Here is a 16,254-nt window from a genome sequence, read left to right as displayed (position 1 = left end):
CAATACAAAACATGTTATTACTGGGGCAATCAAAAGGTGTAAATAGGTTTAGCGAGTAAGTAAAGCAGAACAGTTTCCCTTAAAAAGTGTTCGTTAGGTAAGTAGGACAAGTTTTCATGAATCTCTTTTGGCAGTCTTTCATTCAGATCAAGAAGGAGATTCGTATCAAGTCAAAGGGACAAAAAAATTGCTATATACATATTTAGTCCAGACAGTTACACAACAATAAAGCAAGTTGGGCAAAAATGTGAGAAAAAAAAATGTGAGCAAAAATGGCAATTTAATGGGTGTCAAACTTGTAAATACTGAATTCCATTTTATCGCTGTTGTTTTAAACTTGATATAATAAAAACAAAGCAGCAGTACTGTATGAATGCAATTATACTGCTGTAAAATCCTGATTGTCCATGAAGTTCATTCACACAGGAAAATAAATTATACTGCTAGCAGCATTTTGGCAAACAGATGCATGCCAAAGCTTTGCATCAACTTAATGTTACCGGTGTCAACTAAATTCAAAGTAGTTAAATCGGCACAAAGGGAGGGTTCAAGCTGGCCCCAGCATTTACTATATGTGTTAAGAAGTGGTCCAAAGCTTCACCCATCTTATTAGTCTTTTATTGACATTGCATTTGGCAGAGTCATTGTCCAAACAGTGAGAGAAACTACCTGATAAGCCAGACATAAAGAATTTGAGCTTGAAGCCTGACAAACTGCTTGAAGCAGATGAAATCTATGTCGAATTTGGACTTGGACAGATCTAAGAGTAGGTAATGGAAATACAGGTGAAGAAGTCCGCATGCTCAGGCCTGGAAAAATGTTATGAAGGGAGCAACCTAAGTGAGGGCAAAAGTTGAGTTAGTCAAGTAATCGATGATTTAACAAGGTGCCCTGCTGAGGCAGGTTATGCCCCCGGCTGAGGTAACGTTATGGGTAAATACATACGGATTTAAGAATGGAGGCTTGTAGTGATGGTTGTTATGGGGTGCAGTCATTTGCTTGAACCCTACCTGCTACTCTCCTCATTAGCACAAAACAAGTAAAATGATGGGTGCTTAGCTGGTTGGTTCTGGTGGAAGAAACAAAAACAGCTCAAGAAGTTCCTCCTTCCATGTTGCCCTTCCTAGCTGCTTATTGTCATCCTTTGCAACCCCCTTGCTTGCAGTGATGCAGTGGTCTAGGGGAAAAAAAAAATCCTACTCTCCCATCCAGAAATAAAATAAACCTGAGTTTTTCTAATGTGATTGCTTCAGTGATCCAGTTTGCATCTTGGCTCAAGAAACAGTTGCATTGGAAATGCTTGCATGGGGAAAAAATGGGGCATATTGACTTCTTCAGAAAAAATATACAGTTGAAGAAAAGCTTAGGGAAAGAAATGTCACAAGTTCCAGTAATTTGTTCCACTGCAATCAGGAATATCTAAATGAGGAACTTAAAAAGGTTTTGAAGAACACCAATAAACAGTTAAGATTTCTTCTCTACGTGTCTATAAAGATGTGTATTGTATTGTACCAGTACAATACATCTATCGATGATGTACAAATACCATACTACAACCATCGGATTGATGCAGGGGAGATTTGACCTAGAAGATAACCACCTCCTCAGGTCCCACTTTCACACTGGAGAAAAATCTCAGTTTCTTTAACACCAATCATAGGTCTAGGCAGGGAAAAATTCACATTGTCAGTTTTGGTTTAGACCACAGAAAACGAGTGAAGTCATTTCTAAAAGGTCCTTTTACTCCTTGCCATGAATACATGAGTCACGGAGTTAATCTTATTTTATATGAGGGCTCAGTCTCTGCCTCAGCTAGTCACTGCCGATGCGGGGACAAGCAGGACATGGCATTCTGGTGCTGTTCCCCCCTCCCACTTCAGGGCTGTGGGGGTGGAAAGAAGGGGGTGCAGTTGCTTTTGTACTGCTGCCCATCCTTCAGGGACTCTGCCAAGAGGGAACAGCTAGCTGCAACGGGCTTCATCACATCATTAGCAGCATCTGAGACAATGTTGCCTACAGGAGGTGCTAAAACCTGCATTTGGGGTGGAGTGGGATGTTTGAGTTCCTTGCCTCACCCCAGGCACCCATCCAAGTGGGATCTCTCTCTGAAGGAAGCCCTTCTGGTAGAGAAAGAAGAAGGATTTCTGGCAGAATCCAGCGTAGTAAGGTGGGTCTTTGTTAAGGTAAGCACTGGCTGAGAAATACATGTATAAAACAAGTTTGCTGTGCAGGAGGGCAAGAGTTGTGTCAATTTAGTACGAAGCTTGTTAGATCAAAGTTTCCTGTGTAGAACATCCCCATGGAGAGCTATCTATTCAGTGCTCCTGGCATCTACTTCTTTCAAGCTTCTAAACTTAAAAACATCTAAAATTACGTTCATGCTCTCCTAACATTATTCTCCCATGGAAGTAATTACTGCAATTATAGGCTACTTCTACAATGCTAAATGCATCTGATCCAAGGATGGTGCCCTCGCCCAGTGGGGCAGAGGGGCTCATGTCCATATTGCATAGGGGCGAACCTCTAGAGCAGACTGACTGCGCTGACGGATACATAGCACGTGGGTCTGGATCTCCCCATGACACAGAGTGGGGCTTTGATGGACCTACAGTGCAATTGTTTTTCTGGGTGGTTTTTCTTCAGTTCCAGCAGCTGAAATAATATGAGCGGTGTGCCATATCAACATGGGGGTTTTTAACCTTTAGCTGAGGATATGCGTTGCATGCCCTGGGCATGGCAAGATGGCACGTGTGAGTGTTTGAAGGTACACAGGCCTTGCTGGAGCAGCGTCACAGGACTGAGCAGGGTGGAGGCAGCTGAACTTGGTGCAGTCCTGCCCATACTGCTCTTTGGGCATGATGCCTGCAGAGACCCATCTCTAAAACCACACCTTTGGTTTGGTTTGGAGGAAAATAGATGATTCACTACCCCAAAGGAGAGGCTGGATGTAAAGTAGCAGTTGTGCCTTGTGAGCAGTTGGGGCCACAGATCTTCAGGTGAAGTCGGGAGCTAAGGTATCTGATGGTATAGATTTTCTCAGAAGGTCCATAAATAGAAACTGAGACAAATGACATGATCTCACAAGGGAGCGCAGGACTGCATGAGATAACCTCTGCTTTAAAAAGCTGCCCATGAGATGAGAAGGTTTAAGTCCTCTCTAGACGGCGCAAGAACCCACCTGGTGGGAGGACTTCCTGGGGGTGCCTCGCTCAGCGTATGACACCCGAGTGACCAGCTGGTGTCATGAATCCCGTGCTAAACCCATTGCGTGGAAACACATGCATCTACAAGGTGACACCGCTTAACTTTAAAATGTAAATTGAAAAGGACAAGATGAGAGCTTTTTTGCACAAGTACGATTTTACTGCGGGCGTGACCTGTAAACACTTGGACTCGGGGAATTCTGTGGGATTTTGATCACATTACAGAATATTAATTTGCTTATTTACCAATGCAGATAAAGCACTTTATGAAAACTGAGATAAGAGCTGTTAATCAGTATTTGCACAATACTAAAAAAACATGCACAGTTGTTCCAAGTTTTCTCTTTGAAACACCTGGTTTTATTGAGACTGTGGGTAGACTGGGAAAAGTTTCTTCCAGAAAAGAGGAAGGATGAAGGAAGCCATGGCACAGCTGACCTGATTTTTCTTAATGCCTTCTTCGTTCCTAGGGGCTTCGGAGCAGCTTGGCAGATGCTGGCTCCTTCGGTACAAGCAGGCGTAAGCCTCTGGCCAGTTGTTTTCTTTCTGATAAACTTTTATTTGCCTTTAGCTTGCCTTTAACTTTCCACACTGTTTAATGTTTACCTCGTTTGGCTTTAATTTTTTTTTCAAATAATTTATTAAAAAATTGAGGCAGTAATTAAACAGCGCTTCTGATGGTACCCATTTGCCGATCTTCAAAACGTTTGATCCATATCTCACTTAGAATCACCACACCTGCTGAACAGGGATTGATGATTTGTTAAAGCCGATGTACTTTTGACAGACAGCAATGTATTTCATTATCAGCATTAACAAAAAGTTACGTTTATAAAAATAAAAAATTGATGCCTAAATGTACACATTTTCCATAATTTTTTACATCATGCCAAGAAAATACATCTTAAACTAGAATATTTTTAAATAAAAAATAACCGTAACATACAGTTAAATTCATGTGTCTGATGAAAGAAATGTATAGCCTTTTTTTTTAATTGATACATCAGATTGAGTATTTTGTGGTCTCGTTTCATCGTGCAGCAGCTCATTCGGACTGTCCAGGAAGACTAATTAACACTAATGCTTCTAAAGAATTTTCATTTGTGATGCTAATTTGTCACAAAACCAAAAGCATCCTCAGAAAGCCAGGGAAAAAAGTAGAGACTACATCTTGCAGCCAGCTTAAATTAGCGTTAGCTTGATTTGTCTTAATTGAAAGGTTGTTTACATCTCTTTTGTAAGTGTTTATAAAAGTTGGCAGACAGAAGAATAGCTGCCTACGTACATGAACAAAATTTTCTTTTATTGAAGCTGTTGCATATAGTACTGTCATTAGAAAACCTTTTGAAATATTTCTGTACACATAGTCTTAAGGTATAAGCCTGTTTCTGTGTTTATGTATACACACACACCTGTGTATGTATTGTTTTTGCTACAGAGATATTTATGCTAAGTCCTCATACTACATGACTATTTCCATATGCCAATTCATTCTAGCAGCCTACTGGCCTCTGTTTGAATTTCTATGAGATACATGCAAGTCAGAAAAATATCTTAAACACAACTTGTGAAAATGTTCTGCTCTTACACCAATATACACATCCTTGGATACCCCGGCTCAGCAGAAGCATGGTGTTCACATAGCTGAGCACCCGTAAAGCTTTATGGGGATGCACGGGCCCTGAGTCCTGGACTGCCGGCTGGGTGGGCCTCGGGTTCTTCTCCTCTGGTTCCCCACGTTCACAGCATCTCAAGCCAGGCCATCACCCGATCATCATATACGGAAATTGTCCAACTCTGATGATGTTGGACAGACCCCACCTAATATCTTCAGGATCCACATTGTCCACGCTGTTAGAGGGAGGGAGAGGCTTGCTAAGCTTACATGGCAGCAAGCAGCTCCCAGCTATTCATAAACAGCTTTAAGAGATCTTGTCCTTTAAAAATACAGGATAAATATTGTTGATAGGCGCACTGATGCATTCCTAGGCCTTAAATGAAACTTCTTGGAAAATGGGCAAAGAAAGCAAGATTCCTCAGCAGAGCATAATTAAATTGCAGCTTAGTTCATAATGCTAGCCACCGAAGTTTGCTTCATTTTAGTGTTGCTAGACGATGTACTGCATGTAAAGACAATTAGCAGAGCAGAGAGAAAAGCAGCAGATGCTAGAGATGCACAGAGTTAGATGACTCATTATGTCATGAAGAATCTCTCTTTCAGAAAAGTGAAAAGGTTGGTGTAAAAAAAGAAAAGGCTCGAATGGACCAAATAATTATTAGAGAAAGAATTCGAAGATTTCAGGAAAGAGTAGCAGAAAAATCGGAATCTTGCAGTGCTCCAAAACGTGCGTTTGCCTGAACTGCAGAGGAGAAACACCGACATACACGACGGAGGCCTTACTCTCCCTCCTCCTCCCCACTCCTGCCCCTTCTTTCCCTTAGGATTAGATGGTGGGTTTGGCGTGTTCCCTGTTGGACCAAAAGAAAATGTGTTTTAAAACTTCATAGGTCTTTAAAAATTCCTCAGCTGATTATTTCCTCAAAGGTAACTAAAAGAAATTATTTAATAACAGCTTCCTGAAGGCTTTGCAGTGTATGCATATTTTACAGCAGTTTTTCCATCTGACAAGACTAACTAGAAATAAGTGTTTGCCGTTTCAAAGATTTATTCTCACAAGTACCTGATGCATGTAAGGTAGAAGGCAGGTCTCGTGAACCAAGCGCCTCCTGTTCTCAGGAACACTCTGCTCCACGGTTACGGTTCTCTTTGTTCCCTTGAAAACAAACCTAATTTGTCTTTTCTCTTGCCAATCTCATCTGTGAATTCGAAACTAAATGAAGTATCATTCTGTATGGCATCACTTCACTGGTGGAGAATTAAGCATTTAAAAAATGTCAGGCTTTCCCTCTGCAGAAACTCAATTTTGCCCAAAAACGCTGTGGGTATATAATATATATGTGCGCTTCTGCAAAATCTTATTTGAGAGATGCATTTGTAGAGTATGCACAAATATAAGTGACAAAAGATTCCGCAATGTCAAGTCCTGTAAACAAACCACTCCAGGGAAGTAACATTAACACATAATTGTATGTTTTTACCATGTCAGACCTGTCACAAAAAATAACTTGGATTGTGATTATAGTAATTAATTTTTCCTCTGCCATTTGAAACATGCAAACTTATTATGGCAATGAGGATGATAGATCCTGGCCTGCCATTTTAGCGCATCGTATATTTACATTTCCATGTGAAGAATTATTACCAAAAGATGTTAACAGGATGAGATCTACACATAAACATATCTTTAAGTGTACCCACTATCTTTACATGAAGACCTGAGAAAAACAAGGGTGTAAGACTAGGCAAGAAAGATAAAGCAAACCAGAGATTTTGTCCCCAAAATCAGGCAAGTCTGGAAATCACAGTGCTGGAAAACTGGTTTGTGGGGTATCGTACCAGTTTGAAAAGAAAGAAGAAAATGTCATTTTTCTGTCTCCTCTTGCAGTCCCCAAAATTCTGTTAGTCTGACCATCTTTGTTTCGTTATTGCTGTATTAACACTGTGTCCAGGATGAGTGGGTGGCTGAGCTTCCAGCTCTGTGGCATTCCTTCTGTTTCAAAGTGGAAATTTCTATGTCTTGACATGTAACTTAAAGAAAAAAAGGAAAAAAAAAAAAAAAAAGAAAAGAAGGAAAGAAGGAGAAGTACTGATTCAGCTGGTAGAGGACTATGATAATACTGTTACCAAAGGCACCTATTTAGGTGTGCTTATACTCTGCAGTTTTATAAATAAGCCCGAGGGGCTCCTTCTTCTCCGCCACCCCCTTCCCCGAGTCTTGCGCTCTGCCTGCCTGATCCCATCCGACAGTAGAGCTGATACCGCACTAATCCCCGCAAGTTTGGGACTAATGAACTAACTGCTGGGCTGCCGCCACGGAGCTTGGTCCCAAACTATACTGTACTTCACACTCGATTTATTCTCCAGATGGCGAGACTGCGCAGCCCCGCCGCGAGGGACCACCTCTTCCACTGGAGTGTAAAAGTGGACGGATGTTGTTTTCTTTGCAGATTTGATAATTCAGAGCTAGGAACTCGTGAGGATGGTTAGTTATTAGGTTTAATGGGTGCCAATTGAGCCGGCAACACCCGTATTCCCGTCTTTAATTTCAGTGTCTGGGTGGCGGTGGATTTGTCGGCGATGCCGCATCACTGAAACCTTTATCTTCTCCAGTTGGCGTAGCAGCGCCTGGTAATGAACATCTTCCCGTGTCCTCCTCCAAGTCAAACAGAAGGGATGCTAAAGTAGCCACCCTGACCAACATTTTCTTTTCCAGTGGGTTTTCCAGCACGAGTTGCAAATTTAGCATATTTTAATAATATCACTGTTTACCATGGAAGCTCTCTGTTGTCTTTCCTGTTCGGTTTGATAAAGATCCCAGCCCACGTGGGACCCAATGGGAATACCACCGTCCCAAGCTACCTGGGGATGGAATCGTTTACTTAACAAGCAGGTTTATTTCTTTATCAGCTATTCAGTCATGACAGAGTATCTGACGTTGTAGTTCTCGTGTGAAGAACAGGGTAAATAATTTTTTTCACCTTTCCTTAAAAATTCCAGTTTGACCGTTCTTGGCAGGCACTTTACATACAGTTTGGAAAATGTGTTTATTCTTGCGTCTACTGCTATAAAAACCTTATTCTGTCAAGGACTACTTTTTTCTCTACTATTACAATGTTGAAGTACTTTACCTAGCTTAAAATTTTAGCTTTTCACATGGATCCTACAAGAAGAATAACATCTGCATTTCACTGCGTAATGAGGCAGAAAGGGCTTTCCCTTTCCTCCATGTTTTTAGTACATTTAGTCAGACGTTTTAGTACATTTTTTTATTTACCCATGAAATGTTTTATTGGAAGCCTGGGTGGGGACCTGATATGCCCCACAGATTTTCTCCGTTGTAGGAAGGATAGGCACGGAGTCAAACCCCTCACGAGCTCTGACTTTGGCAACGAGGTCCTCTCAGTTTGTCCCACAATTAAAAACATAAATTAAATCCTGATGTGGAAACTGTAGTGGCTAGAAGTATTTTGTCGTGGAAGGGAAACATTTCCATTCCTGGGGTATCTAGGCAGACAGATCTAAAACGTAGTGGCTCTAAGAAAATGCATCAGTTCTCAACCCAACAGATGGCATGGGTGTGTTAACTAACATAGCAACATATTTTCTATTAAAATATGGGAAAAAACAACAACCCCCTCCCCATGTTTGTTGGTTGGTATAAATTCAGTGAAGTTGTTGGTTATTTTTGGGATACGTACCAGAGGGCTGCACATTTAGTTTATGTAAATTGATAACAGCAACAGCCTGTTAATAAGTGTTTTGTATGGAAATATACCTAGAAAGACACGATCTGTCTTTTTTGGGAAGGGAGTTTGCAGCCCGAGGAGGGAAATAGCTAATGAGACAGTCTACTGCTCATTATTATAATCTGAAAAAAATCATAATGAATTAGGCTGTAAGTTTGCTCGAGATGTGCCTTCAGTTGGAATTGGATGCTGCCTTAGTGGGTAATTTGGGGAGATCTTTCTTTTGCAAATTGGATCAGTGTGTGCTGAAACGGTAATAATCTGACTTTAATTAAAAGCATAAATTGGTTTGGAGCGTGTTTTTAAGCTACCCTTCTGCATCATATCCAGAAACTTTCGGCCCAGCCCTAGAAACCTGTTACCCCTGGTCGGAGAAGGAAAACGTAGGGGATTTGTATTACTCGGTAATGGCATCATATGGTTTGGTTTACCTAATTCAGAAGAACCATTTCAGACGGCTGTACGCCGGAGCTGTCTTCCAGCTGGAGTGTTTGTAGTAAACTGCATGCATCTTTGTGTGGCTTTCCTAATGGCCCCAGTCAGAGTCCATTCACAGCAGTTCGAACGTTTCGGGTTGTATTTTCCAGAGATTACCTCTGAACGTGCCCCTTGATCGCAGCACAGGGATGCGTACATGTGCGCCTCGTTCCCGTCTGTCCGATTAAGGGGCATATGCTCGCAGCCTTTGGAGAAGCACAACTAGTAGCCCCAAGCTGAAGGCTGCTTGCTTCAGATTTCATTAACTTTCTGCTTCATTATTCCTTCCTTTTAACCAGTTAGAGCCATCACTTGCTTTTCTCTAAACTTACCCTAATTATCGGGGGTCCCAGCCCTGTAAATCAGTACACTGCAGAGCTGTCTTAAACTGGCCTGGGAGACCCTGTTCTGATCGGACCTGACAACTGTAAGCTACTGTTCCCTCACACGGTTTAACTCAGACCACATTGGGAAACCGCCTCTGCCCCTCTCGCCGGCAGAGATTTGCATCCGTCTGGTTTAAATCTACTGTCATGTGCTGTCTTGCTGATTGGTATTAGCCTGGATATTAACTTTGATGACTTTTTTTTATTTTTTCCCCTTGAGTTTGCCTGTTTTCTTGAAAAGCATCTCTATTCAGCGACTGCATATTGTTAAAGTTGTTCCTGAACCTCCGTGAGTCAGGAGCTTTAAAGTTTTATTAGCCCCATAAAAACTCTTCACAAATGAAATTACTTTTGATAAGTGTGCATTTTGACAATGCGAATTTGTTAGGGGCTGTTGGCGACTGGAAGGAATTTGGGGTTGAAACTGCAGTTGGCAGGAAGCAGGGAGCCCAGCACCCTCCGTCTCCCTCCCCTCTTCTTCTCCAGGCCAAGAAACGCGTTTTGTTTCAGAAAAGCATGCAAGTATTCTTCATGCAAATCAAATATTAAACAGGTTTGTAAATCTACATTCACAAAAATAGCGAACGGCCACGGGAAGCGCGTGTCTTCGAGATTTCATTTTGTGCCGGAGAATAGCTTTTTACATGGTTCAAGAAAAATCTACAAGTTATTTTGGTGGTGTTTTCACATGCGAGTTACGAACTCTACTACGGCCTTTAATACGCTTTGGATACATGGAGAAAAGGAAGATTTATATGGCAAAACCAAAGAAGTATATGTACATCAGTGCTTTCTGACGTCCATGCTATTTTAGCACAGGCAATATAGAGGTTAATTACAAAAATGAATTGTTTTATGCAAATTTATTAACATGCTGGTTTTGTGAGTGCAGACGGTTAGTGCAACACATTATGGTTAGTATAAAGATTTGTGTTTGTTGGACATGTTCAGCAATAGTGGACACAAAAGCCATGTTTTCTACAAGTGATGGTGTAGAAATACTTAGACAGAAAACCCAAGCATTTTGTTTACCAGTTATAAAGAAACGAGGAAGGTAAAATTGCAAGGTGCTGGTGATGACCACTTCAATAAAAGTCCAGGAGTGACGGACATTTTGGGGACACCAATATACTGGCTGTCTAGCTTTTTCCCCATATTGTTTCAACAAGTTCTCCACTCAGTGCACTTTTCTGTCAATAGAAAATAAGCTTTCTTTTTCTTTTTGTGTGCCTTTAAATACATATATATTGTAGAGAGAAGCAAGACTGACAGTTGTGAAAACCCTTGAAGAGTTTGACTTTGGCCATGCTGAAAAGTGTGTTAGGATAAATTCCGTGTCCAGCGGTCTTGCAGAAGAAGATCTAGAGGTGCTTTTGCAGTCCAAGACCCTTCCTTCAAGCATGATGCTGCCAAAGGTTGAAAATGTTGAAGAAATAAGATGGGTGAGTAGCTACCTGTTTACCAACAACACAGTAGCTTTTGACGAAGCCGTTGGGCCAAGTTCACACAGGCGTGGAGATGAATGGCTCTAAGTTATGAGGAAGGCTGCAGATACCATATGATGGCATGGCTTGGCTAAGGTAATCGGGAAATGCAGCCGTTTAAATGTGTGTAAGACGTGCTATACAAAAAGCATACGTGAAACACCTTGCATTTATAAAGAAAGTCAGATTTATTTCTCCTGCCGTCAACAAAGAACCAATATTGATGTCAGAGTATCATCTTATCAAAAACAGAGGCGTAAATATCTGCCTCTTTTCTAAATTCCCTAACATGCAAAATGACTGCGTCCGTGTGCCTTAGTTACATGCATTGTAAGCAGGAGATGGGGAAACCATGTTAGCGACATATGAAGAAATGGGTTGGGGGGAAGGTCACTCCTTGGGGCAACTGGAGGAACAAACAGGAAGCTTTTAACTAGTGTTTTTAATTAGCACAGATATTATTTCCTGAACAGTTCTCTATTTCTTCCTTTTTAATTGCTGACAGGTGTGTTTGTGTTTCACGACTGACTTTTCAGCCAATAAAAACCTGAAATGTAAATGGTTGGCATGTCAAATTACTTAAGAAAACTTTGAAATAGGCCTAATTATGCTATAATTGTTTTAATTGTCAAGAAAAGGGGGACATTTGTTTAGATATACCATTATTTCTGTAATGTGCCAGTAAAGGAATAATGCTTAATTATTCACTTCTGTATTTTTGCGAACGGCTGGCCGAGCAACTAGCACGCATGCAAGCTGTGATGAAAGGCAGGCAGACGTATTAGGATCTATTTTAATCTCAGCATCTAACCTTCACGTTAAGATCAGGCGTGAGCGTACAGCGGAGCAAATAAGTTGGGTATGTGATGAGCCCCCTCAGTTCCGTGGCACTGCCCCTTCGGCCTCCGCCACTCATGATGGAAAGTACACCGTCCCCTTCCACCAACATTTAATTAAATTAACCAGAGTATACCTCTCAGGGTTTACAGCCATGTAAGTGTTAGACGTAACTTGGCAGTAATGAATATTCATGCCTCCAAAATGGCAGGGCCCTTGCTGCCACCAAGTAGGTTTTGCGGGGAGGTGGGACGCAGGGGCTCTTTGTCCCCTCATCCCCTTCCACCTTCCCTCTCGCTAACTTTGATTTCCGTCATGGAAAACAAGCCAGCCCCAACACCTTCTGCCTCATTGTCCGCCTTTTGCTTCCCTCTCACTTTGCCCAACCTTTGCACACAAAGAGCGCGCTCTGCTCAACGCCGCTGCCTTCTTTTCCCAATCCTCCCAAAACTCACTCCGGCGTGATTTTTCTGCCTCCCAGAAGCTGTTTATTTCCCCCTACCCATACCCCCCCCCCCCTTCATTTTTATTTATGTGCAGCAGAAAACCTGGAGGCTGATGCACAACTAAAAGATGGGCTTACTTGTTTTCTTTTGTGTGAGAATCTCTTGCTTTCCTTTTGTCCCTAGTGTGGGTACTTGTTTGACTGGCATGGCTTATTGGACTATAACAAGCGTAACTCTCCCTCCTTTGTGGCGGGACAATTCTCCCACAAATCCCAACCAGTGTGCATTCTTCCCGACACACTATTGGGTGTGCACTGGAATTGAAAGAATTGCTGAGGCCTTGCTACTCCATCCCCTCCCCAAGCTTTGTGGGTTTTTTTTTCCCTCCGCCTTCTTTTTTTTTTTTCCCCCTTTCTCCCTGAAATGAACACTTTACCGGGCCGGAAACATTTAATCGTCTCCTTTTGGGGAAAAAAAAAAAATTAATTGAAACTTCTCCACTCGTTACCTTTTGTATTGGTGCTTATTGCAAATTTTTTAAAAGGGTGAGGAAGGGGGACAATATTTAATTAAAAGTGCTTTTTTTTGTTTGTTTACCTTCAAAACAAAAGATAGCAAAAATCCCGGGAGGGTGACTTTTAAAACATTTTAAAATAAAAGAAGAGCTCTGCTGCTTTAATTTGCACCTAAAATGTAAACACAGTAGCTCTTTTTACTTTTTTTTTTCGTTTAAAAAATAAAAATCAGATAGGAGTCTTAAGAATATATGCTGATGCCATTATATTACCTCATTTTCTGCATTTGCCTGGATGAAGTTTACTGGTTTCTGTCACTTTAGTACCTGCCATACTGTACACTCGCACGTGTGAATTGCATTGATTATTATTTTTTTTCTCCTTCCACATTTTTGGGTGGAATTCTCTTCTCCAAAGAAAAGTTACCGCGAGGGCCACGGTGACGATGCAAAGGGATGGGAAGGGCAGAATTCTTCATCGAAGAAAGCTGTGATTTATTTTGGCCTAATTGTAAAGTTACTGCAAATTGCTGGAAAGCTTTTTTTCAAGATCTGGTTGATTAGATTTTCCTTCTTTTGGGGAGGGGCGGTGGGGGGAAGCTAAAAGGGGAAATAACACCTCTAATCCAGCTTCTGGTAAATAGGCTGCCAGCTTTTAAAATGAGTTTCCTTTCTATTAGTCAGAATATTATGCTAAGCCTTAAGCATTAGTTTTTTATGTTGCCATAGCAGCCTTATTCCTGCAGGGTTGTGACCTGCGATGATTACAGTACAAAGCTTATAGGGTCTTGAAACCCCCTTTGAAGATGAAAAGTCTTTGATGGTTTATATTTATGCAAATCTCTTAGATATGATTTACCCAACTGAGACTGAATGGAGAGATGATTAAAATTCCCTTTCCTTTGATATGCATTAATAGTCGAATATTCCTTAAATTTAAAATATATGCATATGTTATTTTTGTCTTTATTTACTAACATATTTTCGCCATACCTGCGATATGTTTATCTCTGCGCAAATTACTCGATCTGGACAGACATAATAGATTTACAATATAGAGCTGAGGGTTTTTTCCCCTCTTTTTTTTTTTTTCCCCCCTTTTGAAAGGGGAAAAATCTGTGCAAGAGCTTTTGTATGTTTCCAGATGATAGATTTTGGAATTTGGGCTACCCCACTGGCAGCTCAGAGCTAGCTGTGAACTGGTCTCATGGAAAAAATTGGCAAGCTTTGGTCTTCAAAGAATTAAACTTCCTTTTTAAGGCCTTCCTAGGTAAGCTAAAAAATTATGAAGAAAAGCCTATCGAACAAAAGGGTAACGGTGCCGTAATGAATAATACGGATGCCACTTAGAAGGCTGGGGAGCACTTCCAGTGATGGCAGTGCTGGACCTGAAACAAAACCGGACCTCAGGTACAGCAGCACTTCATTGTTTTCCAGGGCCCGCGGATTTGCATTTCACTAAGCCAGGGTGAGAGGTGCTAAGCCTAGATTTTTTTTTTGCAAACCAGCCTGGAAACTTAGAAATGCATGGGAATGCTGCGGTTTCGAATCGCAGGCCTCGTTAAAAGCTGGTTTAATTTTTTTAATGATAAGGTTTTGGGGTGGGGAGGGGTGTTGTTACAGCCAGGTGGAAATTTAACGTGTTAGATATACATGCAGAGTGCTCTTTTTTCTTTTCTCTCTGATAGCTCATACTGTCTAGTTTTAGTTTTCAGACAAATTCTTACATCACCTAAAAGGCCGAACACTTGTAGAACCAATGAATTTTATCCCTTTTGTGGAAACTGCAGTGGGCTTGCTCAATTTTAAGGTAAGCAGGTCTTGAAGTGTTCATATTTTGTTGCCATCTCAGCAAACTAGGATGAGCAGAATACTCCCCACTCTTCCCCTAATTTCATCAAGGAAGAGAGGTTAAAAAATACTAAACGTATTCTTCAATCCCCCAAAACATTTGTATGTTTAACTCTCATGTTTGTATTGTAAAGTCCTTCATAAATTCAAAATATTTCAGTGACAGAACAGTTCCAGATAGCCCATGCCAAATAAGAAAACCTCTCTGCATTACTGTTATCGTTTTTAACACGCTTGGAGTGGAAACGGGCTTCTCCAAAGGTTTGAAATACTCACAGTGTTGCAATACACTTGGCTACTTAGTAGCTATCGAACTGGACTTTTGTATAACGTTTAATTAGAAGAAAGAATTACCATCATTTCGCTATTGCTAAACTGGTATCTTTATAATGGTTTCTACCGATAACATTACAACCAAATTTCACGTTATAATTTTTTTGTGTGTATGATGGGGTGTTTAATGCTAAGGTTAGAAGTAAAATTAACTTTGAAAATAAGAAATATCTGAAGAACTTGCTCCTTTTTAGGGTAATTTTCGATCAAATCTTATTTTTAATAGTGCATTTTAATATAAATCACTCCCCAGCCTTTACTATCAAGTCCAGGTTTTTCAGAAAGGCAAGGCAGAGTGGTAATGAAACGGAAGATCTTGTGCGTGCATCAGGAATTCAGCGTTCCCCTCCCAAGCTCTAAGGGAAAAGTTTCAGACCAGCTGAGGACATGCACATCAGAAGTACCTCCAGAAGTACCGGCAGGCCTCACAGGCAGCCTGCTCGTTTGATACAGCCATTTATCTTACACACGCTAACGTATCTGGGAACATAATAAAGCAGTAACCAAATTGACGCGCTCCTGTCCGGTGTGCATACACAGAATTAAATCATATTTTAAACCGGATGAGGTTTTTCTTCACATACGGTATTTTATAGTGGAATTTTTAATATTGCAGTGCCTGATGTTGGCAGGAGAGTTGCCTTTTAAAGCACTCTGGTTACGAATAAGCTGCCATAGAAGAACACCCACTAGTAGAGCTTGTGATTACATCTGTCTCTCTCGGCGTACCTTAGCCTTAAAAAATATTAATATTACCCAAACATCGAAAGAAAATAGTAATATTTTGGAAATGCACTTCTTCATAGAATAGCTACAGCAGCAAAATTTTTCCTGCTTTTGTTTTAATACTTTTCTGCAGCACTTGTTGCATTTTTAACTTCCTTAGCTACTTTTTAGTTATATGTAGCAGAAGACCTTAAATTGACGATCCTGTAAGGAATCCTTATACCTAAGGAATCCACAAGCGTTTTAAACCGTTCATATTATTTATTTAATAAAAGAGATTCTGATCTTTATTTCTGTTTCTCACGCAGATATACTACCTGTCAAACTAATCAAATTTAATACTTTTAGTTTGCTTTTAAGCAATATCTGACAAATGTTTTGTTTCATATTGTTACACAAATATCTGAGGCACCGATCACAGTAATACCCAGGGCATTATGTCAACCGAAAGGTAGGGAATCTGCTACGGCGTCCTGTATTTACACAGCCTAGGCATATAGGTGCTTAGGGAAAGATAATGTTTTCTCTTTTGCTGAGTCATTTTAAGGCACTGTGCATAGTCGAGCACCTACAATGGCTTTGCGTAATAGGAGCAATTTTAGCTGAAGGATTTTGGTAATGCTGAGTTGC

At 40.9% G+C, this 16,254-nt stretch overlaps 1 protein-coding gene across 3 annotated transcripts in view; it reads left to right on the top strand.

The window, feature by feature from the left end:
- The window catches only part of CLYBL (citramalyl-CoA lyase), a 176,073-nt gene that overhangs the window by 136,756 nt on the left and 23,063 nt on the right, over positions 1-16,254 (top strand). For all 3 annotated transcript variants that reach the window (XM_075137905.1, XM_075137914.1, XM_075137921.1), the window contains exons 3-4: positions 10,687-10,875; positions 14,423-14,524. In XM_075137905.1, coding sequence (XP_074994006.1) covers positions 10,687-10,875; positions 14,423-14,524 — 291 coding nt within the window. The remainder of the gene's footprint in view (positions 1-10,686; positions 10,876-14,422; positions 14,525-16,254) is intronic.

This window comes from Calonectris borealis, chromosome 1 (assembly GCF_964195595.1).
Source record: "Calonectris borealis chromosome 1, bCalBor7.hap1.2, whole genome shotgun sequence".
Lineage (NCBI taxonomy): Eukaryota > Metazoa > Chordata > Aves > Procellariiformes > Procellariidae > Calonectris > Calonectris borealis.
The sequence above is the reverse complement of the archived record's forward strand: the minus strand, read 5'-3'. Positions and strand labels throughout refer to the sequence as shown.